Here is a 27,248-nt window from a genome sequence, read left to right on the forward strand (position 1 = left end):
CCTGCCGATGCAGGAGACACAAGTTCAATCCCTGGGCCAGGAAGATCCCCTGGAGAAGGAAGTGGCAACCCATTCCAGTATTCTTGCCTGGGAACCCCATGGACAGAGGAGCCTGGCAGGCTACAGTCCATGGGGTCACAAAAGAGTCAGACACGACTTAGCAACTGAACAACAACACACTTTCCATCAGAGTTGTCTTTTTTTTGCAGACTGTTGGTGGACAGACTGTGGCCACACTTTGGGAAGCACTGGCATGGGGGTTCTGGGGTGAGAGAGAAGCACCCCAGCACTTATTTTTGTGGACTTATTTTTTTTTTGTGAACTTCCACTGGATGGCAGCAAGGCCCCTCGGACCAGAATGCTGCTGGGCTTTGTTAGGATTGGAACATACTGAGTGGGCAATTTCATCAGATTGTACAAAATGTAAAAATGAACCGGCACGTGGAAACATAGCCAGAGAGGCAGCTGGGATAATTGGCCCTCACGAACACACAACAAGTGCTCTTCTAAAAATACTGGGGTAACACTGAAAAGGCAGGCCTGGGACTCAACTCAGCAAGAGTTGAAAATGGCAAGGACAAAATGTTTGCATCTTCCCGTGCTCTCCAACCACTGTGGAGCTTGGCACGGAGGGCTCCAGAGAGGTGCCATTTGGAGGTAAAGAAACAGCGAGTCCGATGTAGGCCCCACTGTTGGATTCAAACCCCAGAATTCTCTGTGTTGGTGATCAGAGTGTAAACGCAGGCGCAGGTTCTTCGTCTGAGCATTCGCTCACTCAGCCGGTATTCACTGGACACTTACTGTGTGCCTGGCCCTGTTCTGACGCCAGCACGCACGGTGAACAGAACAGACATCGTGCCTGCCCTGATGGAGCAGACGATACATATTATGGAGCCAGTGGGGAGACACTGGGGTTTAGGGGAGACACGGTTTTCTTTAAAATATTTATTCATTTGGCTGCACAGCGTCTCAGTTGCAGTACAGTCATTGCAACACGAGGGCTCTAATGCGCGTGCGCTCAGTAGTTAGAACATTCAGGCTTAGTCGCTCCATGGCTTGTGGGATCTTAGTTCCCTGACCAGGGATCGATCCCGAGTCGCCTACATTGCAAGGCAGATTCTTGACCACTGGACCATCAGGGAAGTCCCAGAGAGACTGTGCTGAGTAGTGTAGACCAGCAATGTTTTTAAGATAAGGAAGTATTGAAGTAGTAGACCCGAGTGATGTCAAGGGACAAGTGACGTGGGTTTCTGGGAGAAGACTGCCGCGTGGTTAAGTCGCAGTGAGTGCAGAGATCCTGTGGCCTGAATGAGCTTGGCCCAGCTGAGGAGCAGAGGGAGGTCAGTGTGACTCGAGGGATGTGAGCAGAGGCCAGAGAGGAGATTCAGGGCAGACGAGGGCAGACCATCAGCTGTTGTCTGGATTGTGGTGTGTCCTCTGAGTACAGTGGGGCCTGGGGAGGGTTTTGAGCAGTGGATGGATGCATTTGACTGATGCTCTGAAAGGATCCGTCATTGCTATGTGGGGATTCTACTGGGACGAGAGCAGAAACAGGGGTCCAGTGTGGCAGTCAGGGTGGTAATAATCCAGGTAAGATCAGCAAGTGGCTTCAACTCAGATGGGCAACTGGAGGTGCTTTAAGCTGATGGCAAACTTCGAGGAAGAGAAAAATTAGCCAGCAACCCCTCTAAAAGATTTTGAGGGCCCCAACACCCTCTCCAGGGACCCAGGAGCCACATCAAATGGGTATCCTTGAAAGGATCCAGAGATGTTTAGCCTCAGGAAAAAAGAAAAAAGATGCCCTTACAAGGAGGACCATTTTGGCTTTAGATCAGAGCCCATGTCCCTCCAAGCTCTCCCACCATGGAACAAACTGCTGCAGCAATGACAAGCTCCCTTCACATCCTGTGGGACACCCTCATTAGGATGCCTTGGGCACTGGGATCCACTCCAGATCAGAGTCGCCTGTGCATTGCTTTGTCCATGTGATACGCATGGGGTTCTCTTTTCAGTTGCTGCTGCTGCTGCTGCTGCTAAGTCACTTCAGTCATGTCCGACTCTGTGTGACTCCATAGATGGCAGCCCAACAGGCTCCCCCGTCCCTGGGATTCTCTAGGCAAGAACACTGGAGTGGGTTGCCATTTCCTTCTCCAATGCAGGAAAGTGAAAAGTGAAAGTGAAGTCGCTCAGTCGTGTCCGACCCTCAGTGACCCCATGGACTGCAGCCCTCCAGGCTCCTCCATCCATGGGATTTTCCAGGCAAGAGTACTGGAGTGGGGTGCCATTGCCTTCTCCATTTCAGTTGCTGAGATTTGAATATTGAGCAAGATCCCATCTCTTCCTTCAGAGTGGAATTCATTGCTCTGAGCAGGTGAAGGTGTTCCTAGAGCGGTTCCCATCAGGCTTAGGGTGAAGAGCGTGATAGCTGTGGCCAGGCTTGGAAGCAAAAGCATTGTTAGCCACGTAATTGATCTGTGGGTCTGTGTGCATTGTGGAGGAGGAGAGAGCCAGGCACTTCCTGGACATAGAAAATACGACCAGAGCTTGGTGAGTGAGGAGGAGCATTGGGGGATGCAGAAGATGCCTCCGTCTCCTGGATGGACTCATTCTCTGAAGTAGAAACTAGGGGAGGCATGCGAGGTGAGCCGAGAACCTGCGGGGTGGGAAAAAGTGAAAATGTTAGTAGTTCAGTCGTGTCCGACCCTTTGCCACCACATGGACTGTCGCCCACCAGGCTCCTCTGTCCATGGCATTCTCCAGGCAAGAATACTAGAGTGGGTTGCCATTTCCTTCGCCAGGGGATCTTCCCAACCCAGGGATCGAACCTGGGTCTCCTGCACTGCAGGCAGGTTCTTCACCCTCTGAGCCAGGAGGGAAGTCCTGTAGGGTGGGAGTCTGTCTTTACTGAACATTGTGACATTTTGCTCATTGTGGATTTTTTGTGTGTTATTTTTAATTTTTAAAATATTGCATCAGAATCTTGTTTATCTCCATCCTTGAGTTTTTAGGGCTCCCCTTAAATGTTACGTGCAGACAGTCCCTTGTTTGCCTCACTCCAGGCTCAGCCCTGCTCTGGTTTGGGGAGGCTTCCCAGGGTGGGGCATTTGCAGGCAATTGGAGGAAGGGGCTTTGAAATCACAGCCCATTCATCCTGACACTTACAAAGGGGCAGACTGAGGCCAGCAGAGTCCTGAAGTTGGCTGATGTGTTCAGGGAGGGCTCCCCGGGGACTCCTCTGAATCTGGAACAAAGTTCTTCTACGCAGACGGGAGCATAAGAGGCGTAAGCGGCTGAGGAAATGAACGCAGCCGTCGGATCGTGCCACCTCGTTATTTGTTTATTTAGGAGGATTGCTGTTCTCGCTGCTAATCTTCGTATCGCATGCCTCATTGCCCTCTGAAGGCCCTGAGAGGCTCCTCATAGCGTTTATTTGGCCGTGTTTGCTCTTGAAGCCCTGTTTCTGGTTTCTCATTGCTCGCCTGCCTGGAAGTATCAGAAAGGAAAGGAATTGTAGGAGAGGCAGGCCAGCCGATAGCACACCCAGGGCCATTGGCCACTGACCTTGGCAGGTAAGAAGCGAAGGACAGAAAGCCCTCCCCCCTGCCCCGCCTACTTTCTATTTGAAACAAGTGCTCAGCACCACCAGGAATTGTGAGAGCAGGGTGGCAGCCCTGGGTGGGACAGAGACAAAGGAGGGAGACTGGTGCCCATGCTTGGAGAGGGACCCACAGCGCAGGGAGCCTCCCCCTTAGAAAGCACCTCTCCCTCCCTGCCTGGGTTCAAAGCTGCTAGGCATACTGGCAGGGTCCCCAGAGGCCTGGAGAGAAGACCAGCTCCCTGGGAGGGATGATGCCTTGGGCACTGGGTGAGGAGGCACTGGAGAGGGTGACCTCACTTCATTGGCGAGGCGGGTCTTCCCTGAGAACCCGTGCACTGGCCCCCACATTTTCTGCATTTCCTGCCTCCCCAGACCTCAGCCCTAGGCTACTCTCTTGGCATTGATGCCTCCTTACCTTACATTTTATGGGCCATGGGATTATTTACAAATGTCTTAGATCCTGGTGGGAGACACTCACCCTCTCTGCCCTTTCTCTGCAAGACTGTCCTGGGCCCAAGTCACCCGCATTACCAGACAGTTGTCTTCAGCCCTCTGGCTTTGAGTTCTTATTTATAAATAAGCAACATTAAATTTCATTAAATTCTGTTTTTTCCCTCAAAAACTAGTTCCAGCAAGGTCTATTTCCTGCCACATGTGGTGCCAGCTGCCATCCTTGGGTGGGGTGAGGGGGTGAGGTGCAGTCCTGCTCTCTGCCCTGAGGTTGGAACTTCAGGGGTCTGAAGTCCCAGGTGCCCAACTGGGGTCACTTTCTGTAAGAAGCGCCCACCAAAGCCACTGATGGAGATGCTGAGGGAGATCTCTGTTCTCAGAAGCCCCCTTGTTGCCAGTGAATTTGAGGTTCTTGCTTCATCACAAAAGAATTCGGAGATGAAGTAATAGGTAAGAAGTGAATTTATTTAGAGAGAAACACACTCCATAGACAAGAGGGTAGGCCATCTCAGGGGGCTGGAGAGCACTTCAAAATATGGCATGGTTAGTTTTTATGGGTTGGATAATTTCATAGGCTAATAAGTGAGAGGATTATTCCAATTATTTGGGTGGAAGGGGAGGAGATTTCCAGAAATTGGTTCATCACCTACTTTTTGTCCTTTTATGGTTAGTCCCAGAACTGTCATGGCTCTGAGGAGTGTATCATTTAGCATATGCTAATATATTACAATGAGTGTATGTTGAGGTTCAAGATCTACTGGAAGTCAGCGTGTCTGCTGTCTCAGACCTATTTGGTTCTGATCAGTTTATGTAATGTCCACAAGCTGTGCTCAGTCATTTCAGTCGTGTCCGACTCTTTGCGACCCTATGGACTGTAGCCCACCAGGCTCCTCTGTCCATGGGATTCTCCAGGCAAGAATACTGGATCGGGCTACCATGCCCTCCTCCAGGGGATCTTCCCAACCCAGGGATTGAACCCTCTTCTCTTATGTCTCCTGCATTGGCAGGCAGGTTCTTTACCACTAGCACCACCTGGAAAGCCCATAGGCTATGTCCTTCTTCTAAAGGTGCTGCCCTGCCTCCTTCCATCCTGTTTTACCCTCAGCACACCAGGGCTGGAGCATCAAGTGGCCCCAGGACACTTGTGAGATCCTGGCAAGGACCATGCACTACATGTCCACCCCAGCTTTAAGGGCAGAGGAGGGCATATCTCCTTACACTGAGGTCTGGATACCAGGGAACTTAAAGCTATGCATGCCACGAACAAAATGTATTCAGGAAGAGGTCTGAGAAATTTGGGGAATAGGAGAACAATAGATAAATTGGAGAAACAAGGATTATTTTTCCTATGTGTTGAGGACTACATCATGTGGGGTAATGATGACTCACAAATCCAAAGTGATGGTCCACATCCTGCGACTCCTTTGCTAAGCAGCAGAAATTATTTAACTTCTCATAGCTTTGGTTTTTCATTTGTAAAGTGAAAAGTGTAAAAGTAATTTGATAGAATAATTGTGAGAATTAGATGAAATAACCTATAAAGTACCTACTTCAAGACCTTGCACAGCGGAGACGTAATTATTATTTTTTAGATTGTAATGGTCATGGTCATGAAAGATGTTCCAGCATCGTTGTCAGGCCTCATGGATCATCAGACTGACTCGGGGAACTACTTTTCTATTCAGAAACCAGACTTCCTGAGAATCCTGGCTCTTTTGATTAATATTCTGCTTATTCAATACATGCCTGCGATGTCAGAGACATCCCCTCTATGCTGGGCTTCTGATGAGGAATCCAAGGTGAGGCGCCAGCCCTGGGGGACCTGACAGTGTGATGGGGACGCAAACGAGGAAACAGCAGGCAGAATGGAGACGCTGTGGCTGGAGGAGTGGAGGAGGCCTCTGTGGGGGGCGCAGCCCTAAGGGGAGAGGGGGGAGGGAAGCTTCTAGAGAGGGCATCTTTGTGATGGGAACTGAGGATGGGGGTGGGGGGATGGAGGGTAGGTGAGAAGCCTTGTCATCAGGCAGAATTGCAGATGGCAGGGCCCCTGGGCCACAACGAACTGTTCTGGGAGGGGACAGAGAGCCTTTCACTGTGGCTAGGGCATCAGTCCCCTGGAGAAGGGAATGGCCACCAACTCCAGTATCCTTGCCTAGAGAATTCCATGGACAGAGGAGCCTGGGGTCACAAAGAGTTGGACACGACTGAGCAACTAACCCTTCCACTTTCAGGGTATCAGTGGGTGGCAGGGGGCAGGGGGTGGCACAGGAGCAGATAGGCAGTGACCTGGTCTGCCAGACTTTGTGGGTGGATTTTAGACCTTCTCCCGAGGTCGCATGGAGCCCCTGGAGATGGAAGATGGGCAGAGCTGAGGTGTGTTGGGCTCCTTGAAAGCTCACTCTGGCAGGGGTGTGGAGCACGGGTTGAAGCAGGTCATGACAGAGATGCAAGGAGACCAATCAGGATGGCCCTGTGGTCTTCCCAGGAGGATGCTGGGTGGAGAGTGGCAGTGGGGATAGAAAGGAGCAAATGCTTTCAGAAGCTGTTTTGGAGGTAAGCTCACCAGATCCTGGTGACAAGTTGGCTTTGCTATTAAAGGAGAACGAAGCTCCCAGGTTTCCTCTCTGAACAGCTGGGTTAGATCTTGGCTTCTGTTTCCTGAGATGGCACGAGCAAATTTATGGTGGGTTTGGGACTAAGTGTCTGAGGTCTGTGACTCAAGCAGACAGAGGGATGAGCAGACCATTGGATTTACTGGTCTGATGTTCAACTTCCCCAGCAGGAAGCTACCAACTGACCAGAGAGGACTTGGGAGAGGAGCCCTGGGTACCCCACCATGTAAAGGGAGATCCCTTCTGGGAGGCTGAGAAGGAGCAGCCACATGGCAGAGAGGACCACAGGAAAGTGGCCCCATAGCAGCCGAGGAAGGGAAGAGTTCCAAGAATCCAACCGCCTCTTGCCAGCTCCCTGCTCCCTTCTTGGCTGAGTCACCTTCACCTCCTTCCTGGATCACTGCAGGAGCCTTCTCTCGGCCTCCCTGCCTCCACCCTGCTTCCCACAATCTGTCTCAACACAGCAATCAGAGCGATGCTCTTACCGCTTAAGTCAGATCACAGCTCCAGAACTGTGGAGCAGAACCCCGCAGCAGAACTCCTCTGCTCCAGAACCATCAGTGGCTTCCCCTTTCACTCGAAGTAAAAGCTAGAGTCCTTTCAGTTTCCTAGACAGACCCTCTGAGAATTATCTTCATCCTCCTCTTCCTCCCACCTTCACTTCCACAGCCCCTCTGACCTCCTCGACATTCCTCAAGCTCCCTTGTCAGGCTCCTGCCATCAGACTTCTGATCCAGTTCTTCTCAGCATCTGGAATGCTCTTCCCACAAAGATCTCTTACCTCCTTCAGGCTACAACCTGTCTCATCTCCTGCCCACACCCCAACCCTGCCGAGTCCCCCACACCACTTTACTTCTCTGCAGACTTCCCACCTTCCAATGTACTACATAATTTACTCATGTATTGTAGGTATTGTTTAATATATATCTGCCCTTGCTAAAATATTCACTCTCTAGGCAGGGATCTTTAGTGTTTTTTTCCCACTGGTACCCCATACAGCTTCCCTGGTGGCTCAGATGGTAAAGAATCTGCTTGCAATGCAGGAGACCCAGGTTCGATCCCTGGGTCAGGAAGATTCCCTGGAGGAGGGCACGGCAATCCACTCTGGTATTCTTGCCTGGAGAATTCCATGGACAGAGGAGCCTGGCGGGCTACAGTCCGTGGGGTCTCATAGAGTCGGATGTGACTGAACAACTAACACACCTTATACACGGTATATACTCAATAGATGAATGAATGAGATGGGTCAGCAAGACTGAGAACTACATATGATAAGGAGTTCCGGGTGCTCTTGGATTTAGCAGGAAGGGACTCTTTCACACTATGGAGAGCAGATTTCCCTATAAAGAGAGGAAGGTGGGAGTCTGGGGCTGTGCACTTTCCCACCTGGTGGCTTCTGTTGAAATGCAGTAAATGCAGGCAGTAGTGTCAACAGAGGAATGGATAAAGAAGATGTGGTACATGTATATAATGCAATATCACTCAGCCATAAAAAGGAAAGAAATTGCGTCATTTGCAGGGACATGGATGGACCTAGAGACTATCATACAGAAGTGAGTCAGAGAGAAATATCATATATGAACACATATATGTGGAATCTAGAAAAATGGTATAGATGATCTTATTTGCAAAGCAGAAATAGAGATGCAAACCTAGAGAACAAATACATGGACACAAGGGCTTCCCTGATAGCTCGGTCGGTAAAGAATCTGCCTGCAATGCAGGAACCCCGGTTCAAATCCTGGGTTGGGAAGATCCCCTGGAGAAGGGATAGGCTACCCCACTCCAGTATCCTTGGTCTTCCTTTGTGGTTCAGCTGGTAAAGAATCTGCCTGCAATGCAGGAGACCTGGGTTGGGAAGATCCCCTGGAGAAGGGAAAGGCTACCCAACTCCAGTATTCTGGCTTGGAGAATTCCATGGGCTGTATAGTCCATGAGGTTGCAAAGAGTTGGACATGACAGAGCGACTTTCACTTTTCACTTTCAAGGGGGAAGGGGGACAGTGAGAGGAATTGGGAAATTGAGATCGACACAAGTACACTATTGATACTGTGTATGAAATAGGTAACTAAGGAGCGCCGACTGCATAGCATAGGGGACTCTGCTGAATGCACTGTGGTGACCTGAAAGGGAAGGAAGTCCAAAAGGGAGGGGATATATGTGTATGTGTAGCTGATTCATTTTGCTGCACTTTAGAAACTAACACAGCATTGTCAAGCAACCATAAGTGAAAGTTGCTCAGTCATGTCCAACTCTGCAACTCCCTGGACTATAGCCTGCCAGGTTCCTCTGTCCATGGAATTCTCCAGGCCAGAATACTGGAGTGGGTAGCTTTTCCCTTCTCCAGGGGATCTTCCCGACCCAGGGACCAAACGCAGGTCTCCCCCATTACAGGAGGGTTCTTTACTGTCTGAGCCACCAGGGAAGCCCAAAAATACTGGAGTGGATAGCCTATCTCTTCTCCAGCGGATACTCCCAACCCAGAAATTGAACTGGGGTCTCCTGCATTGCAGGAGGATTCTTTACCAGCTGAGCTACCAGGGAAAGCAACCATACTCCAATAAAAATTAATTTTGAAAAAATAAAAAGGCATAAGCTGAAAGTGAGGGGTAGTTGGAGATTGGAGGAGAATGGGGAAGGTTGAACTAGCAGCCATGAGAACCAAAGAGAGATCTTCCCATGGAGACCTCCTAGGCTTCCCCAACAATATTTAGGGCCCCCTTGAGGTTGATTACTTATGTTTATGAAGGCAACTCTGTGCGTTTATGAGATTTTCTCCAATAGTATTTAGTAGTTTGGGTATTGGTCCAGACAATGCAGACTCTTGGTCTAATCCAACATAGTGGTTTTGCCAAGACAGTACAAAGGAGGGTAGAGATGCAGAGGTAAAATGAGAGGGTTCCAGAAAGAATTCCAAGTAATGGAGAATGGACTAAGCTGAGCCGAATTGGAAGACCTAGACAGAGCCCAAATAGGAAGGATGGGATGTGCAGACAGCAGGGTTCAGATCCCCTGACTCAGTTTCTTCCTCGCTGAGTGGTTGTGCCTCGGCTTAATTTGTAAAGGTGATAGAGGGACCGCTGCCACTGGAAGAGAAGTTTACTGTTACTCACACTTCTCCTAGAAATGGGGGTCTGCCCCATGTCGGGAGGCAGAAGGAGCGAGGGGAAGGCCTGGCCAAAGCCTTTACTGGGGTTCCCACCAGGATGGCTCACAGGGCAGGGTAAACCATTTAGGACTGGCCGGTTTGAGTACTTCCGGCAGCCTGGGTCGTAGGGGCTGTCCCAAGTGCCTCGTGCCTGGCCCTGGATGATTCAGAGCAGGGGAAACCCCCACTTGGTCACTGAGAGTTAAGTAAGGAGACGGATCACAGTATGGGCCCTGGATGGCAGGGGAGAGGTTAAAAACATGGCTGTTAGTTTGGTGTCATGATTAATGGATGATGCACAGACAAACAGAGACAGAGTCTAAGAAAGCACAGTTAGGACACTGGGTGTCTTTGGGGTTTTGAGGGGGAAGTTGTTTTATTTAAATTTATTTATTTATTTATTTTAGCTGTGCTGGGGTTTGTTGTGGTGAGCAGGATTTTCCCTGCAGTTGGAAGGATTCTCTAGTTGTGGCAAATGGACTCTAGTTGTGGCCCGTGGGCTTAGCTGCTCTGTGGCATGTGGGATCTTTGTTCCCCAACCAGGGATCGAACCCACAGCCCCTGCATTGGAAGGCAGATGCTTTACCACAGGACCGCCAGGAAATCCCATGGATACTGGGTATCCGTGGACAATTTGCTAAAACTCTTTGCCTCACTTTCTTTGTTTCTAAAAGGGGAAACATAACAGCACGTTCCTCATTATGTTATTATGTGATTGAGTTAGTAACGAATTAATAAATGTAAAGTGCTTACAACACAGTTAAGCTTTAACTCTCATTACCTTGTTATTATTATTTCATCAGTATAGGCATCATGGTCTGAGGCCCCTCCTTCTGAAAAGGTTTAGTAGGAGTAACTGAATGAGCGAAGCCAAAGAAAAGGAGCCTGGGGTCAGAGTGGGTCACTCTGCATTGGTCAGGGAGGAACTGTGGAGCAGGATATTGTCGTAGAGCGTGAGGATCAGCGGAGACCGGGAGTTTGGCATATTTCTAGGCACCGGCTCTGTATGCAGCTCACGAGTTGGCATCATGTCCAATGTGCCGCGCACAGCCCGCATTTTAGACCATCTGCTCCATCTGTGAAATAGTGGCACAAATAAGGAGTGTTATTATAGATGAGGAAAGGGGGCTGTCCCTCCCTTGGAGGGTTAGGAAAGTGCTTCCTGTGGGGAGAGGGGAGTTCGCTGGGCCTTGAAAAGTGGATGGAATTTGACAGGGCAGAGAGGACAGGAAAGGAGGAGGGTCATGGTGTGGACACAGCGTGGGCAGTGGCTGAGTTTAGAATAGACAGGAGGGCGTACAGTGAGTGTAACCGGGATGATGCAGGAGGTGAGTTTAGGAGTGTCAGCTTGGGCTGGAGGAACACATGGAAATAATGAAATGGACCATTCAGTTTGGGTATCTGCCCTCAGTGTGTACGGAGGCCTCTAAGTCTGGATCCTGGGAACTGAGGCTTGTGATGCTACGTGAGGGAAGAACATTTCTTTGGGAAAGGAGTCAACAGAAAAAAAGATCTGAGATGTTAGTGGCACCGGGCAGTTTTATGAGAATCTTCTGAGGATGAAGCTGTGTCTGGGCGAACCGCACCCTCATCACTAGAGTGCAAATCTGGGAGAAAGACTCCACTGTCTCCTCTCCCGGCGATTTGGGCTGTGCCCACTGGCATCCTGGACACAGCAGCTGTCCATCCTCTTCAGGCTGATGTTTCTGTCCCATCACCAGAGGTTCTGATGCAGGGTAGTTGTACAAGGAAGCCCTTGGGGATGGCTCTGCTCACTCCAGCAGGTGGAGCTGAACTCCTTTTTCCCTCTGTCATGGAGGTGAATAATTGTCAGCAGCCTGAGAAACAGCAAGCCACCTAAGGCGCAGCACACGACTGAAAATGGCAAGCAAGAAACACTCCAAGCTGTGGAATGTATTGGGAGCATCACAAAGTCCTGTTACCCCAGGATCTATTGCAAAGCCCAGCACGGCAAACTTTCCAGTGCCCATAAACCACTGTTCTTAGTTGCAATGTGAAGCTTGGAATTTTTGCTTTATCCAGTTGTGCTTAGTCGCTCAGTCATGTCCAACTCTTTGCGACCCCATGAACTGTACCCCACCAGGTCCTCTGTCTATGGGGATTCTCCAGGCCAGAATCCTGGAGTGAGGTGCCATGCCCTCCTCAACAATGGGTAAGCCAGAGCGGATAACCCAGGCTTGTCCAGGACATTAACCCGGAACCTCTCGCACCCGAAGCGAGAATCATGTCCCTAAACCAACGAGCCACTCCGTTATCCAGTTGAACCTTCAGTTAATCTCATCAGAGGGGGATGTACTCTGACAAGGCAAAGGGGAGGGTGGTTGATGATGGGAAGAACGTGGCCCTTTTCATGAATAGATCTCTGCTACCATTCACACTGAATAAGGATAATCATTCCTCACAATCTGGAAACTGTGTTATGGAGAAAATTAGGATAAGTACAAAAACAAAGCAAGGGTGGGGAAAAAAAAAAACTTTCATCTGAGAATGCCAGAATGCTGACAAAGAGATAAATCATGCAATATTTTTCCCTTGTGGGATTTGCATGAATGTGATTTCTTGTGGTTACTATTCCACTAGCAATCGTTAATTTTTAAATCAGTCATTTAATACAGTCCCTTTTGCCTGGAAGAACAGATCAAAATATCCACACAGGCTCTGCATCACCAAAGAAAATCACGTACCTCTTCAGCTTGATTCTGCCTCTTGGAAAACCTGTTTGTGGAGAGATGGGGAAAAAAAAAACCTCTTGAAATCTACATTTAAAATTTTTTAGATGGTAGCTGCCTGTAACCCCCAAACAAGGGTGTTTAGCTTAGAGTCCCCATGTCTCTGATGGGTCTGATAAGATAGGATGGTCTAGCAGCTTGGTCAGGAATGTCAAATGTATGTTTTATGTTCACTCATCTCTAACTGACATTAGCAATTATTTCAGTTATGAATGGAGGCTATAGATCTCTGGACCATTAGCCATACTATGCTTCTGTCTCCAGTAGTAAGCACAGACTTGCATATATCACACCCTGGATCTTATTGTTTTTGTTCAATCACTCAGTCGTGTCCGACTCTTTGTGACCCCATCAACTGCAGCACGCCAGGCTTCCCTGTCCTTCACCATCTCCCGGAGCTTGCTCAAACCCATGTCCATTGAGTCGATGATGCCATCCAACCATCTCATCCTCTGTCCCCCCCTGCTCCTCCTGCCCTTGATCTTTCCCAGCATCAGGGTCTTTACTAATGAGTTGGCTCTTCGCTTCAGGTGGCCAGAGTATTGGAGCTTCAGCATTAGTCCTTCCTGGACAGGCTGACATGTCACCAGGAGTACAAGGTTCAGGGCTGTCTACTGATGCCCCTTCTGTGATGCTAAGAAAGCAGCATCCCTCATGCTACCCCAACTTCCCTTGGAATGGAACGTCTCGTTTTGTGGAAGAAGCCCCTTCCTGTCTGTATGCCAGAAAGTACTTCTCCCCCATATGGAAGCTCTTTAACCAAAGCTCCTCTGTTTCCAAGAGGGGATTTGGAAGGGTTTCCCAGAGCAGGCCTCTAAGCTAATGACAGAAGGTGCTACAATTTCATGGGCAACTAACTACGTCAAGATGAATTTTTTTGAAAGAATGTTTTCCTTTACAGCAGCTGTCGTCTCCAACCTTTTGGGCACCAGGGACCGGTTTCAAAGAAGACAATTTTTCCACGGACTGGCTTGGGAAGGGGGATGGTTTCAGGATGATGCAAGCCCAGTGGGGTCTCTTCTCCTATGAGAATCTAACACTCCCACTGATCGATCAGGACAGGAGGTGGAACTCAGGTAGCAATGTGAGCAATGGGAAGCAGCTGTAAATACAGATGAAGCTTTGCTGGCTTGCCCACCACTCACCTCCTGCTGTGAGGGGTTGCTAACAGGCCATGGACCAGTGTCAGTCCGTGGTCTGAGTTGGGGACCGCTGCTTTACAGACTTGCCCTGGATTCTCCACAGAAGTGCCCTGGGATGAAACCCAGGGAAAACGGAGGAGGGATATTGTATTCGTTTGCTAAGGCTGCCATAGCAAAGCCCTGCAGCCTGGGTGGCTTAAACAACGGAAGTGTTCTCTCTCTCCTGGAGGCTAGAAGTTCAAGATCAAGGTGTCAGCAGAGCTGCTTTCCTCCTTGGTGTGTAGATGGAGAGTTCTCTTTGTGCACTCCTATGTTGCTCTGAGTGTGTGTGCCTGTCTTTGTCCTAATCTTTTTTTTTTTTTTCTTTTGATGTGGACCATTTTTAAAATCTTCATTGAATTGGTTACAGTATTGCTTCTGTTTTATGTTTCTGGTGTTTTGGCCACGAGGCATGTGGGGTCTTAACCCCCTAACTGAAAGTTGTTCAATTGTGTCTGACTCTTTCAGACCCCATGGACTATACCGTCCATGGAATTCTCCAGGCCAGAATACTGGAATGGGTAGTCTTTCCCTTCTCCATGGGTAATCTTTTCTTTCTCCAGGGGATCTTCTCAACCCAGGGATCGAACCCAAGTCTCCCACATTGCAGGCAGATTCTTTACCATCTGAGCCACCAGGGAAGCCCCTTAACTCCCCAACCAGGGATCAAACCCGCAACCCTTGTGTTGGAAGGCGAAGTCCTAGCCACTGGTCCACCAGGGAAATCCCCTCCTCTTCTTATAAAGATACCGGTCATACTAGATTGGGGCACCACCCACCCTGATGACTTCAGTATACCTTAAGTTGGCTTCCTTTGTGACTCAGCTGGTAAAGAATCTGCCTGCAATGCAGGAGACCCGGGTTCGATCCCTGGGTTGGGAAGATCCCCTGGAGAAGGGAAAGGCTACCCACTCCAGTATTCTGGCCTGGAGAATTCCACGGACTGTGTATAGTCCATGGGGTCGCAAAGAGTCAGACACATCTGAGCGACTTGCACTCACTCACTTAAACCTTAAGTTCTGTCTTTTAAGGTTCTGTCTCCAAATCCAGTCACATTCTGAGGTCCTTGGGAGCGAGGGCTTCAACGAATCAATTGGCCAGGGATTAGGTGTGTGTGTGGAGGGGTGCCTTTTCCCCACAGCAGTCATGATTCCTTCCTGCCCCCTGAGCACTCGTCCTAGGACCCAGGGTGACAAGAAAATGCAGGAGCACAGGGCATCTGTTAAGCATGTCAGACACATGAACTTCAATCACGGGCTGGGTTGTGTTTCAAATTCTCCAGGACAAAAGCCTGGAGGCGGCCTTTGAAGCAACCTGGAGCTGCTGGTTCTTTAAGGTGTTAAGATCAATGCCATTCACTGGCATTCTGAGGACTATCAGAACCCAACCCCACACATCCCAGGATTTTCACAAAAGGGAAAAGAAGGGGATACATTCGAGATGATACAATGACATTCCTGTGTTTTCTTTGAGCCAGAGAGCGGAGAGACATAGTTCGGTCAGGCTGGCCTTTCTGGACCATGCTTTCTGTGAATGGGAAGTGAGTTCACACATTTGGTCCCGCGGACACTGTGGGAGCCCGGCCACCAGCAGCTTACAGCCGCAGAAGTCAGCAGGTAGAAGAGATGACATTTTACAATTGTTCCAATAGACCCCAGGCCTGGAAGATATGCCGGATACCGCTTTCAGAGAGCAAGAACAAAGCAGTGCTGGGGAGAACTGTTGAAAAATTTAAAAGACTATTTCCCTTTATCCGTGCTGCTGCTGGCCAAACATTTCAGCCATTTGCCTAACATGAAAGTGACCCCATGCAGGGCAGAGGACCACGTGGGATGGGGGCACATCGCGGCCATCATCAGCATGCAGACGCAGTAACCGGCCTCCAACGATGCTCAGAAGTGGATTGTTTTCTGAGAGAGAAACAGAAATGAAATTACCAGGTTGGAAGGAACCTCTGGGAGGCCACTTGCTTCAGGTCATCTAATCCATTCAAAGCCTGGGATTCCTGTAGACATTTTCAAGTTCTACACACTTTCAAGTCAAAACAAGGGATGGGGCGTCTCTAGGGCTGGTAATTCTGGCTGCTAGAAGAGGCAAACCTCTTAATCTTGCTGGTTTCACTGCGAGTTTATTTTTTTTAAGTATTTTTTTTAAATTCATTTTTGGCCATACTGGGTCTTCATTGCTGCGTTGCAGGCTTTCTCTAGTTGCCACGAACGGGGGCTACTCCTTAGCTGCATCGCGTGGGCTTCTCACTGCGGGAGCTCCTCTTGCTGCAGAGCACTGTCTGTAGGAGCGGGGCTCAGGAGTTGTGGTGCACAGGCTTAGCTGCTGTACGACATGTGGGATCTTCCCAGACCAGGGATCAGACTCGTGTCCCCTGCACTGGCAGACCGTCAACCGCTGGACCACAAGGGAAGTCTGTCTTTGAGAATTCAACAAAAACCCATTGTGGATGCTCAGGGTGGAAAGGTAGCCTTCCTTGTGGTCACTTGGGGACTTGGGCTTCTTCTCCATGTGGCTTCTCCACCTATTACAGGTGACTTCCAAGTCCCTGGGCGGTGGGAGAGAGAGGATGAAGAAACATCATCAGCCACATCAACCTTGGGGGATGCACCTCCCCTAGGCTCTGTCTCAAGGCCACAGCTCTGGGGGTGGGGTGGGTGGAGATTAAGGCCACAAGAGGCCATGCTGCCCAGGTTACAGCCTTTGTGGTGGAGTCTGCAGGAGCTCCTGCAGTTGACACTGGCAAAGGTTGGCCTCATCCTTGCCATGAGTGGTGCCATGTTTGGGTTTGGTTTGTCAGCAGACAGTTACACGCCCAAAGAGAACATCCACGATTCTCTGGTCTGTCTGACACCAAAATAGAAGTTGGAATTCATTAAGAGGGACAGAGATTCATCATCTTCTTGGCATATGAGTGTCCTCTCCCATTGTAAGAATCCTTACCTGATCAAAGTTCTAAGGTTTGTGCCAAAAAAATTGAAGAGATGGTGAAATCTACTGATGCGGTAACCCATCAGGCCCCGGCCCCCAGCCTCAGGCTCAGATTGACTCAGGAGGCTCATCTGATGGTTCTGAGTTTCCTTTTGTGCCCAGACCCAAGTGAACTGGGATCTGCATTTGTCTTTCCCTGGCTCTGAATCATTTAGCATCTCCCAAGAGCATTGACTGTCAGGATGGTCTAGAATTTCTGGTCTTTAGACTCTGCTGTGGTGGCAGCATTCCGGCTCCTAAGGCCAACCCTGTCTGGTTCCTGTTGGTTGTCCTAATGACTGGATCATTTACTTTGCCCCCAAGTCCCTGGATCCTGACGCTCCATCCTGTGTCTTTCCTGACTCACAGCTTATCATCAGTCTTAGAAACCCCACACTTCCCTGATCTGTGGCTCCTAACCCAATTACTTGTCCAACATTTTAAAAATTAATTGAAATTTTTGGCCAATGATAGTAGCAGACCTTAAAAAAGTAGATGTCTTTAAAAAAATATATATATATATAAACTCTATTATATATATATAAACACAACTCTACTTCAATAAAAAATAAAGATTAAAGAGAAAAAGAACCAAATCTAATTCACTGTCCTCCTGTGGTTAAGCCTGGTTCATCCACATCCTACCAGCTCCTCTTTAATCCCAGGCAAAATGCAGACTGGATGATAGAAGAGCATGGATGCGTACGTGGAGAAATGAACACAAGGTTATCATTGCCCCCACCCTGCCACCTCGTTGAGGCTGATTCCACCCCAAGGTTCTAGAACAGTTCTCAACACTCTCCTGGAATTCCAGTTGTAAGCTCTGAGGACAGAACAAAGACTACGTTGTAGGATCCGTGTCTCAATTACCTTTATATCCCTGGCAGCATTTAGCTCCAAGCTCCGGTCCTAGTAAACATATATGTAGCTTAAATGACTAAGAGAGGGAAATTGCTAGAATTACCAGTTGGGTGCTGAGAGTGCAAAAATAGACAAAATGCTTGATATCTACTTGGCCAGAGCTGCTCTTTGCAAGGAGGGATAGGCCAAAGAGACGTGTCTGTAAAGAGGTCAGAGATGGAAGGAGCCAGAGAAAGCCAGCATGGGGCAGTCTTAAGTACAGGGAAAGAGAGAGAGGTGAGGAATGGGGGAAGACAGGGCCAAACTGACCCCGAGGGGGCTGATTGAGGCCGCTTTGAGCTGTTTTTCTAACATAGAAGCCCAGACCTCTCTGACAGTTACACGCTAGCAGACTAGATAGTAAGGCTGGGAAACATTTTAAGTCGATGAGCATAAACCTGATATTATTTATTTTCCTCCCCAATATTATTCTTTTACAAGCACAAGCAACAGCAACAAAAATCAAAAGAAAGGAACAAAAAGCTTTCCCAACACTCTTTTCATGCTCCATCAATCAAGCTGCTTTCAATCTGCGTTTCTTTCCTCCTGTGAAATCACATGCCATTTGCCAAGCTTCGTTTTAATTCCTCATCTCGCATTAAGAGAAATGACTTGGATCAACAGGCAATAGAATTCAGGTATTTTAGAGGTTCTCACCTCTGTGGTATTTAAACTGAAATATGTCTTGAGGTCCATATTGGTAAATCCTATTTCTGAGAAACAATCATAAATAAAAGAGAGGTTTGAAATTGGATTTTTGGAAAAGGACTTGTGAAGGCAAGCCAGTATGTGTCCATCCAATTTAGTGGGATGGAATGTGCATTTAAACTGGGAAAAACCAGCTCACAGTCTCCAGGCTGGCAGAGGGGAGCACCGAGAATCAGGGGTGATCCTATTCATCTGGGAAGTGGGTTATCAGGGAATCTCGAAAAAGATTGGAAGGACAGAAGTAACAAAGTAAATGTTCTCTTAGCCAGAAATTTGCATTGTTTTGAACAGATCTTTGCCAACAGACAAAAAGCTAAAATTTGCAGGCTCTTGGATCACAGAATGGGGTTGTTGATGTAATTTCTTCATTGAGCACTCCTCCAATGCTGCTTTTAATGTTGTAAATAGGTTTAAATGGTTTCCAAAGTGACTTCAGTCTGATACCAGGAAGAATTCCTGTCCGTGGAGAGGAAACATTGAGAGGCCAGCTCCAGAGCTTTAGGGTTTCACTCCGAGAGGATGAAAGGGGCCCCAGAACTGGGCTTCCAGTTTCTCAGGGTCTCATACTAGGTCAGGCCTTGCAAGGACTCTGTGAAACTAAGGACTCTGGAGGTGAGTGTCAGGGGGCTCCCCCTTCTCCGCCGGGATGGAGTATTGGGGTTACAGGAGCCTAGGTGGCCCTCGAACACCTTTTGATTTAGTATTCTAGATTGCAGGATGTGGTCACAGGAAACACATCAGTTTATTTAATTCTCGGTTCTTTGACTCTCCTCCCCTTGCCTTTTTAGGGGTAAACCTTTTCTCTCCTATATTCCAAATCTACATGACAAAATCTAGAGAAACGTCTCTTTTCTCCTCTTCTGAGAAAGGTGTCAGTGACATCTCCTTTTACTTCAGGTATCTGTCCTCATGAATTAGAAAGAAAGCTTGCTGAAAACGACTGGAGGGCTTCACAGAGAAGCCCGCCCCTTTCCGGCTGGCTGACCTGTCAGCTGTCTGGAATTCTCCCGTTGCAGTCCCGGGGTTCCTTATTCTCTTGCTGAGGAAAGCCAAACATGACTTACATTACGATAAAGCAGCGTCCTGCAAGACAGCAGAGTAGGGTGCCGCTTTGTCCCTGGGTGACCGGGGAGATACAGAGCTCCCTTGCTAGGTTTGGCTGAGACACTAGGATAAACAGTCTCGGGCACCTGGTGGGAGAGGGAGAAAGTGACTTGGTTGATGTTACACAGCTAGTTTTTGGAGGAGGCAGAACAAGAATGTTGGCCTCCGCTGCCTGGTTCATTCCTCTGCACCTCACTGCCCTCTCCACGCCAGCCCTACACAGAGTCCGTGGAAGAGGCTGCCCATAAGGAATGGTTTGAAAGACCTTGCACATTGGAATCCAAAAAGATGATGAAGTGCGAGATAAAAGAGAGAGAAAAGACCCTGGAAGCCAACTTCATTTTCACTCTGAGGCCTCAGCTCATCGTATAAAGACAAACGATCCAATTAAAAATTGGATGGAGGATCTGAATAGACTTCTCCGCAGACAGACAAATGGCCAAGAAGTGCAAGAGAAAGTGCTCAACATCGTTAGCCATTGGGGAAATGCAAATCAAAGCCATAATATGATGCTACTTCACACCCACTAGGATGGCTCTAATCAAAAAGATGGACAGTGACAAGGGTTAGCAAGGATGGGGAGAACTAAGAACCTCATTACACTGCTGGGGGGAATGTAGAATGGTGCAGCCACTTTGGAGAAGTCTGGTAGATCCTCAAAAGGTTAAACATCGAGTTACCCTATGACCCAGCAATGCCGCTGCTAGGGTGGGTACCCAGGGGCAATGATAACATATATCCATATATATAAAAACCTGTATATGAATATTCATGGCAGGGTTATTTTTAATTGCCCAACGGAAACAACCCGAGTGGCCATCAACTAATAAATGTATAAACAAAATGTAGGCCATCTATACAATGGAGTAGTATTCTGCTGTATAAGGCAATGCAGTAATTCATTGCAACATGGATAAAACATGAAAACATGATGCTAAGAAGTCAACCATCTGAGATCTTCACCAAGCTCAGCTTTGCTTTTTGCAGGCCTCCTGAAAAGTGAAAGTAAAAGTCGTTCAGTCGTGTCTGACTCTTTGCGACCCCCCCAGACTGGAACCCATCCCTTGAATTTTCTTTTCCCCGTCTCTCTGTGTATACATTCATTTATCTATTTTGGTTACAGCTTTGTTGAGATATTCACATACTATTAGAGTTCACCCATTTAAAGTGTTCAACTCATTGGTTTTTAGTAGATTCAAAAGTTTTGCAGTATTCGCTGTAATCAATAGTAGAACATTTTCATCACCCTAAAAGGAAACTCCCTACCCACTAGCAGTCACTCTATTCCTGTGACCCTACCTGCAGCCCTTGGCAACCATCGATTTACTTTCTGTCTCTATGAATTTTCTTTTACTGGACATTTCGTATAAACAGAATCAAATAATATACAGTCCTTTGTGACCAGCTGTTTCACTTATATAATGTCAGAGTTCATCCATGTTGTAGCATGTGTCTAAACTTTGTTTTTATTGTTAAATAATATTCCATTGTATGAATGTACTGTATTTTGTTTATCCATTCATCAGTTGATAAATCTTTGCCTAATCCTAGGGCATAGAAATTTACTCTTATGTTTTCTTTCAAGAGTTGTATAGTTTTGGCTCTTACATTTAGGTCTTTGATCCATTTTGAGTTAATTTTCTAAGTATTTATTTACTTATTTGTTTGTTTTTATAATGTCCACAGCAGCTTTCTTTGTAGTATAACTAAACTCAGAACAACTATAAAGAAATAAATGGAAAAACACTCTAGTATATCCATACAAGGGAATAGGACTCAACAATAAAAAGAGTAAACTATTGATATGAAGTGAAATGGAGTGAAAGTTGCTCAGTCGTGTCCGACTCTTTGCGACCCCGTGGACTATACAGTCCGTGGAATTCTCCAGGCCAGAATATTGGAGTGGGTAGCTGTTCTCTTCTCCAGGGTGTCTTCCCAAGCAGGGATCGAACCCAGGTCTCCTGCATTGCAGGTGGATTCTTCACCATCTGAGCCACCAGGGAAGCCCAAACTATTGATACATGCAACTATAAAGATCAGTCTCAAAGTACCTTTGCTGAGTATAAGCCAGACAACCAAACAGTGCATTTGGCTGCACCTGGTCTTAGTCGCAGCACACAGGCTCTTCTGTCTCCATTGCAGCATGCATTTGATTTTAATTGTAGCATACAGTATCTTTTAGTGGTGGCAAGCAAACTCTTAGCTGCAGCACGTGGGATCTAGTTCCCTAACCAGGGATCAAACCCAGGTCCCCTGCATTGGGACCGCCAAGTCTCAGCCACTGGACCACCAGGAAAGTTCCCATTTTGAGTTAATTTTTGTATTTTTGTTATGAGGTAGTGGTCCAAAATCACTGTTTTGCATGTTGTCCCAGAACAGTTTTTGTAAAACTCTTTTCCCCCGCACTGAATTGTCTTGGTGCTAACCACAGATGGGAGGGTTTATTTCTGGACTCTCAATGGATTCTGTTCTGTTGATCCATATGTCTTCCTCATTGCAGTGCCACACTGTCCTGATTATGGTAGCTCTGTGATAAATTTTGAGATCAGAAGTGGAAGTCCTCTGAGTTTGTTCTTTTCTAGGTTGTTTTGGGCCCCTTGTATTTCTGTATGAAATTTAGAACCAGTTTGTTAATTACTGCCAAGAAGCCATTGGGTTTTTTTTTTTTTAGTAAAGATTGTGTTGAATATTTAAATCCATTTGGGAAATACTGCTAACTTAACTATATTCAGTTCAGTTCAGTCTCTCAGTTGTGTCTGACTCTTTGTGACCCCATGAATCGCAGCATGCCAGGCCTCCCTGTCCATCACCAACTCCTGGAGTTCACCCAGACTCACGTCCATCAAGTCAGTGATGCCATCCAGCCATCTCATCCTCTGTCGTCCCCTTCTCCTCCTGCCCCCAATCCCTCCCAGCATCAGAGTCTTTTCCAATGAGTCAGCTCTTCGCGTGAGGTGGCCAAAGTACTGGAGTTTCAGCTTTAGCATCATTCCTTCCAAAGAAATCCCAGGGCTGATCTCCTTCAGATTAGACTGGTTGGATCTCCTTGCACTCCAAGGGACTCTCGAGAGTCTTCTCCAACACCACAGTTCAAAAGCATCAATTCTTCGGCGCTCAGCCTTCTTCACAGTCCAACTCTCACATCCATACATGACCACAGGAAAAATCATAGCCTTGATTAGACGAACCTTTGTTGGCAAAGTAATGTCTCTGCTTTTGAATATGCTATCTAGGTTGGTCATAACTTTCCTTCCGATGAGTAAGCGTCTTTTAATTTCATGGCTGCAGTCACCATCTGCAGTGATTTTGGAACTTCAAAAAATAAAGTCTGACACTGTTTCCACTGTTTCCCCATCTATTTCCCATGAAGTGATGGGACCGGATGCCGTGATCTTCGTTTTCTGAATGTTGAGCTTTAAGCCAACTAAGTCTTCTAATTTGTGAACATGGGATGTCTTTCCCATTCTCAGAATCTTGAAACTGTCCAGGGTTGCGTATCCTGGATTTCCGTGTGTTTGTGCATTGCCCACTCCTGGGACTTCAGCCACCTTCTTTTACCGTGTAAAGTCTCTTGCTCTTATTACCCCCACAGACTTCCTTGCCATACTTTGCTTCCCTGACTTGACTTCTACTGCCAGCAGCTGGGTCTGTCCCAACTCATGGGAGTGTCTAGTTGTCGGGTCACAAATAAAACTAGTCTGGACTGCCCAGTGCCTACAGTTTCTTAGCCCCCTGTCTCCTCCTTGAAGAAACAGGCAAGGTGAGGATTCTTGATTATGGTGAGAGTTTTCCATCTGTATCATTTCTCTGTGGGGTAGCCACAGGTTGGGTAATAGAAACAGAAGCACACACACACACACACACACACACATACTTGCATGCATTTGCCACTAAATTCAATCAATAAAGGCCCAGAGGAGGTGTGCAAACACTCAAGAAGGTCCCAGTATCCTCACAAGGGAGTTTGGGAAACTAAAGGTAGGAGAGCTTGAAGTGGGTCTGTGCTGACCTCAGACACTCACCGGCACTCTCATTTACAGAGAGTATACGGGAGAGTCTCACAGATCCCTGAAACTTCTCTGTGTCTTCTTCCTCTTCTCCTTCATCAGTACCAGGAAGTCCATTTTTACAAATTAGTCCTTTTATAAAAAAAATTATTTATTTTATTTTTGGCCTCACTGGGTCTTCCTTTCTGCACGAGGGCTTTCTCCAGGGGCGGCGAGCCGGGCCAGCTCTCTAGATTCGGTGCGCAGCCTTCTCCTTGCTGTGGTTTCTATTGTTGCGCAGCGTGGGCTCTGGGGTGCATGTGCTCACTAGCTGTGCACACAGGCTTAGGTGCCCTTCAGCATGTGGACTCTTCCCAGACTAGAGACGGAACCTGTGTCCCCTGCACTGGCAGGGAGATTCCTAACCACTGGACCACCAGGGAAGTCCCAGCAAATTAGCCTTTCCTGACAATTGGAAATGTTTTGTTTGTCCTGCGTGGGACCAAGAGAAGTTAGATGATCCCATTTTCCTCTGGGAGCAGGACCATTTGATCCTGGAAGCCTGCTGTGCCCCTGAAGAAGATGGCAAGTTGTCACCTCCTTGGGCTTTTGCATCTCTTAAAGGCAATTAACATTTCAGCCTTCCATTTAAATATTCCAGCCACAAGTGCCACCTGTATATGATGGCACTGGGGTGGATGCTTCCAGAAGGCCGGGCATCTGTGCTCTTAAGAGACTCCAAAATAGAGCATGTTAATAATGTAGAATTAGACCCTTGTACACTTTGTGCTTCTATGAATAAAGATGGTCTGTTATTTTCGTTTGATTTTTCCCTTATAGTTCTATAGGGCACAACTTCAGATTGGAAATAAAACCTTCACAGGTACCAATTGTGCTCTACTGGGAAATTCAGAAAACCCATGTCACCAGGGGCACCTCACATGTATGGGTATTTCTTAGGAATAGAAAGATTTTAATATCCTGAGCTGCTGTATCTATAAGAGAAATTCCTCCAAACCTTTTTTTTTCTACCAGTTTTAGTCAAGTGAGGTTAAGCTCTGCTACAGTAACAAACCAACCCTGAAATCTCAGTGGCTTTCTATAATAAAATACATTTCTCACTCGTGCTGTCTCCCGAACTGCTGCTTTCAAGTTGAGGGTGGGGGTCGGCAGTGGTCTTTGGGAATTTCTCTGTTGGGTTGATGAAGTCCTTACCCCCGCAGGTGTGGCTGTGTGGGGGCAGCATGGAGGTCCTGCCTTGCTCACGGGTGGCCCACATCGAGCGGAAGAAGAAACCATACAACAGCAACATCGGCTTCTACACCAAGAGGAACGCTCTACGGGTTGCCGAAGTCTGGATGGACGACTACAAGTCTCATGTGTACATAGCGTGGAATCTGCCGCTAGAGGTAGAACCTTCCCCATCACCTAGAACGCTGACCTTGTGCTTGACGACCGGTCACTGATCCCTTTACTAAGCTGATGCTTCCTCCCCAAAAAGATGCTCACCCTTGCAGGATTATAAATACACTTTGAGGTGGCTCACAGACCTCCAGGTATTAGAACCCCTGCTTTACATGGGGATTGGCACCATGGAAATCTCTAAATCCATTTACAATTAGAAGGATCATAGTGTGTTAATCCAGTCTCATTATATTCATCCTGACACTGAGTGTCAAGACCTGCTCCTGAGCGTGCACTGTGTCTAGAAGATGCTAGCCCAGTTTTTGGCACCAGACTCCATCGTCCACTCTCACTTCCCACAGAGCTCCAGCCACCCCGTGAGGTAGGTCCCAACTGCACGCTGGATCCTTGTTTACATGGCTCTTCAATTCTCTTCCGTATTCTGCCCAGAATATAATCTCAGAAAATTCCCATTGCCACAGCCCCACAGGGGTCTCGTACAGTTGTGTACAGGCTTGTATGGAATCCCAGCCTTGCTGCTTGTAATTATGACATGTTGAACAAGTCTAATTATCATCTCTATATCTTAGGTTCCTCAGTTATCAAATGGGGATTATAGCGAGCCCTCCTTCCTTTAGGTCTATTGTGAAAACTAAATTGGAAGTACTTAACCTGAGTATTAAGTACTAAAGCTAAGGACATGTGATGTACTTGGAGCAATGCCTGGCACAGGATGTGAACTGTTGGCGAGCATTTTTGTCCTCCATAGCCCAGTTTGGTCACCTGTACTCTCAGCCATAGTCAGGTTTATCTGTTCAGCTGGAGCTCCTGTAGGTGTCCAAGCCATGGAATTGTTCCCACTGAGAAATGGCAGCCCCTGTGTTTCAGGAGGCTGGAACCCCAGACAACAGAAGTGCAGTCGAATATGTCTAGGTCTGTGGATAAACAGGATAAAAGTGAAGAATTTTTTTATCATTGTTGTTACAATTATTAAAATAATGTTCTAAAGCACTGAAAACCCCCTTCTGGCCACATAGCACTTTATAGCCGTTAAACTAGAAGTGATTTTCCACATTATAGTATAAAATAACAACTGTTGGTGAGCCCCTTATACTGTCCCAGGCACTCGCTAAGGTTCTTGTTTGCAATATCTCATTGACCTCTCATAACAACCTCATGACAGAGGAACTCCCTGCCCTGATGTCCTCATCTGCAGAGTCGAGATTGTTAACCTTGATCTCATAGGGCTCCTGGGAGGATAAAAATGAGACTTAAAACAGAGCATAACAAATACTGTGTTCAGTAACTGCTAGTTTGATGTGAACCTATTATGATGTCCATTTTACAGATGGGTATGCTGCAACTCTGGCCAGTTAAATTGACTTGCTTAAGGTCCTACACCCAGCACATGACAGCCAGGGATGTGAAATGGCATCTTTGTTCAGCTCTGCCCACAGCCCTGTGCCATCCGTGGAACAAGTGTTGTCATTTTTCTTGTTTGAGATGAGAGCAGTGACCTAGGATGGGGATGTGACTTTGGGTCAGAAGAACTCAAGACTGGTCTCCCAATGCTTTCTCCATCATTACAAACCACCTCAGGTCCCTCCTGCCAGTGTTCCCTACCTGGCTTTTCACAAATGACCATCCTCATTAATCTTGCCAAGTATATTAAAATAAAGAGTTAAAATATCACTGCCCAGGTTTGCCTTTGAATATGAATAAGTTTGACATTTAAAGGGACTTTTCTTTTAAAAATCCCTGTTTGGCTGCCGAAGAAGAAATCTTAATGAAATCATTTAAACTCTTCTCCTCTTGCTCTAAAATGCTGCTTGGCTGCCCGTCATAGTGAGGAGGGTATCCTGTCTCTACCGGGTCAGAGCCGTCTTGTGGCTGACTCTGGAGTCATATTTCAGCTACTTTATTTTCCCCTGTCAGCACACAGCAGCCCATTACAGGTTCATTTCTGTAAAAGCAGAGTGAATTATTCATTAGAACATCATTACAGTAGCTTTGCAATGGAAAATTATTTTCACATCTGCATATAATGAACTTCACAAAGAGCCTGCAAAGGGAGGAAGGGGAATTACCCATGTACAAAAAAGAAAGGCAGGAGGTGGTTATAGGCATTTCTTTTCTCGTCTTAATCAAATAATTCCTGTAATAATTGGGTCTGAGAGTCACTAAAGAAATGGCAGAGATGGAGCTGGGAAGGCAGGTTGTCAGTATCAATGTGTTGCGGGATCCCTTTCATGGTGATGAGGAAGGCAGACTTGGGGGGCTGCATACTGTGCCCGGGGGGTCAGTACTGGCTAGCTCAGGGCTAAAGGATCATGTATGGGCTTTGGATTTCTCTCTGATGGTTTCCCTGAAGGTGACACTGCCTGTCCTCTGCTCTGCCAGAGCCTCCCAATCACTAAACCCTTTGCTTACT

General features: G+C 47.4%; 1 protein-coding gene across 1 annotated transcript in view; it reads left to right on the forward strand.

The window, feature by feature from the left end:
- GALNT17 (polypeptide N-acetylgalactosaminyltransferase 17) overlaps positions 1 to 27,248 on the forward strand; it is a 428,470-nt gene that overhangs the window by 375,474 nt on the left and 25,748 nt on the right. The window contains exon 7 of the mRNA XM_086376802.1: positions 24,637 to 24,822. Within this exon, the coding sequence (XP_086232928.1) occupies positions 24,637 to 24,822 (186 nt within the window). The remainder of the gene's footprint in view (positions 1 to 24,636; positions 24,823 to 27,248) is intronic.

This window comes from Bos grunniens, chromosome 25 (assembly GCF_055505025.1).
Source record: "Bos grunniens cultivar Pamir isolate PY7600 chromosome 25, Bosgru_T2T1.0, whole genome shotgun sequence".
Taxonomy (NCBI): Eukaryota; Metazoa; Chordata; class Mammalia; order Artiodactyla; family Bovidae; genus Bos; species Bos grunniens.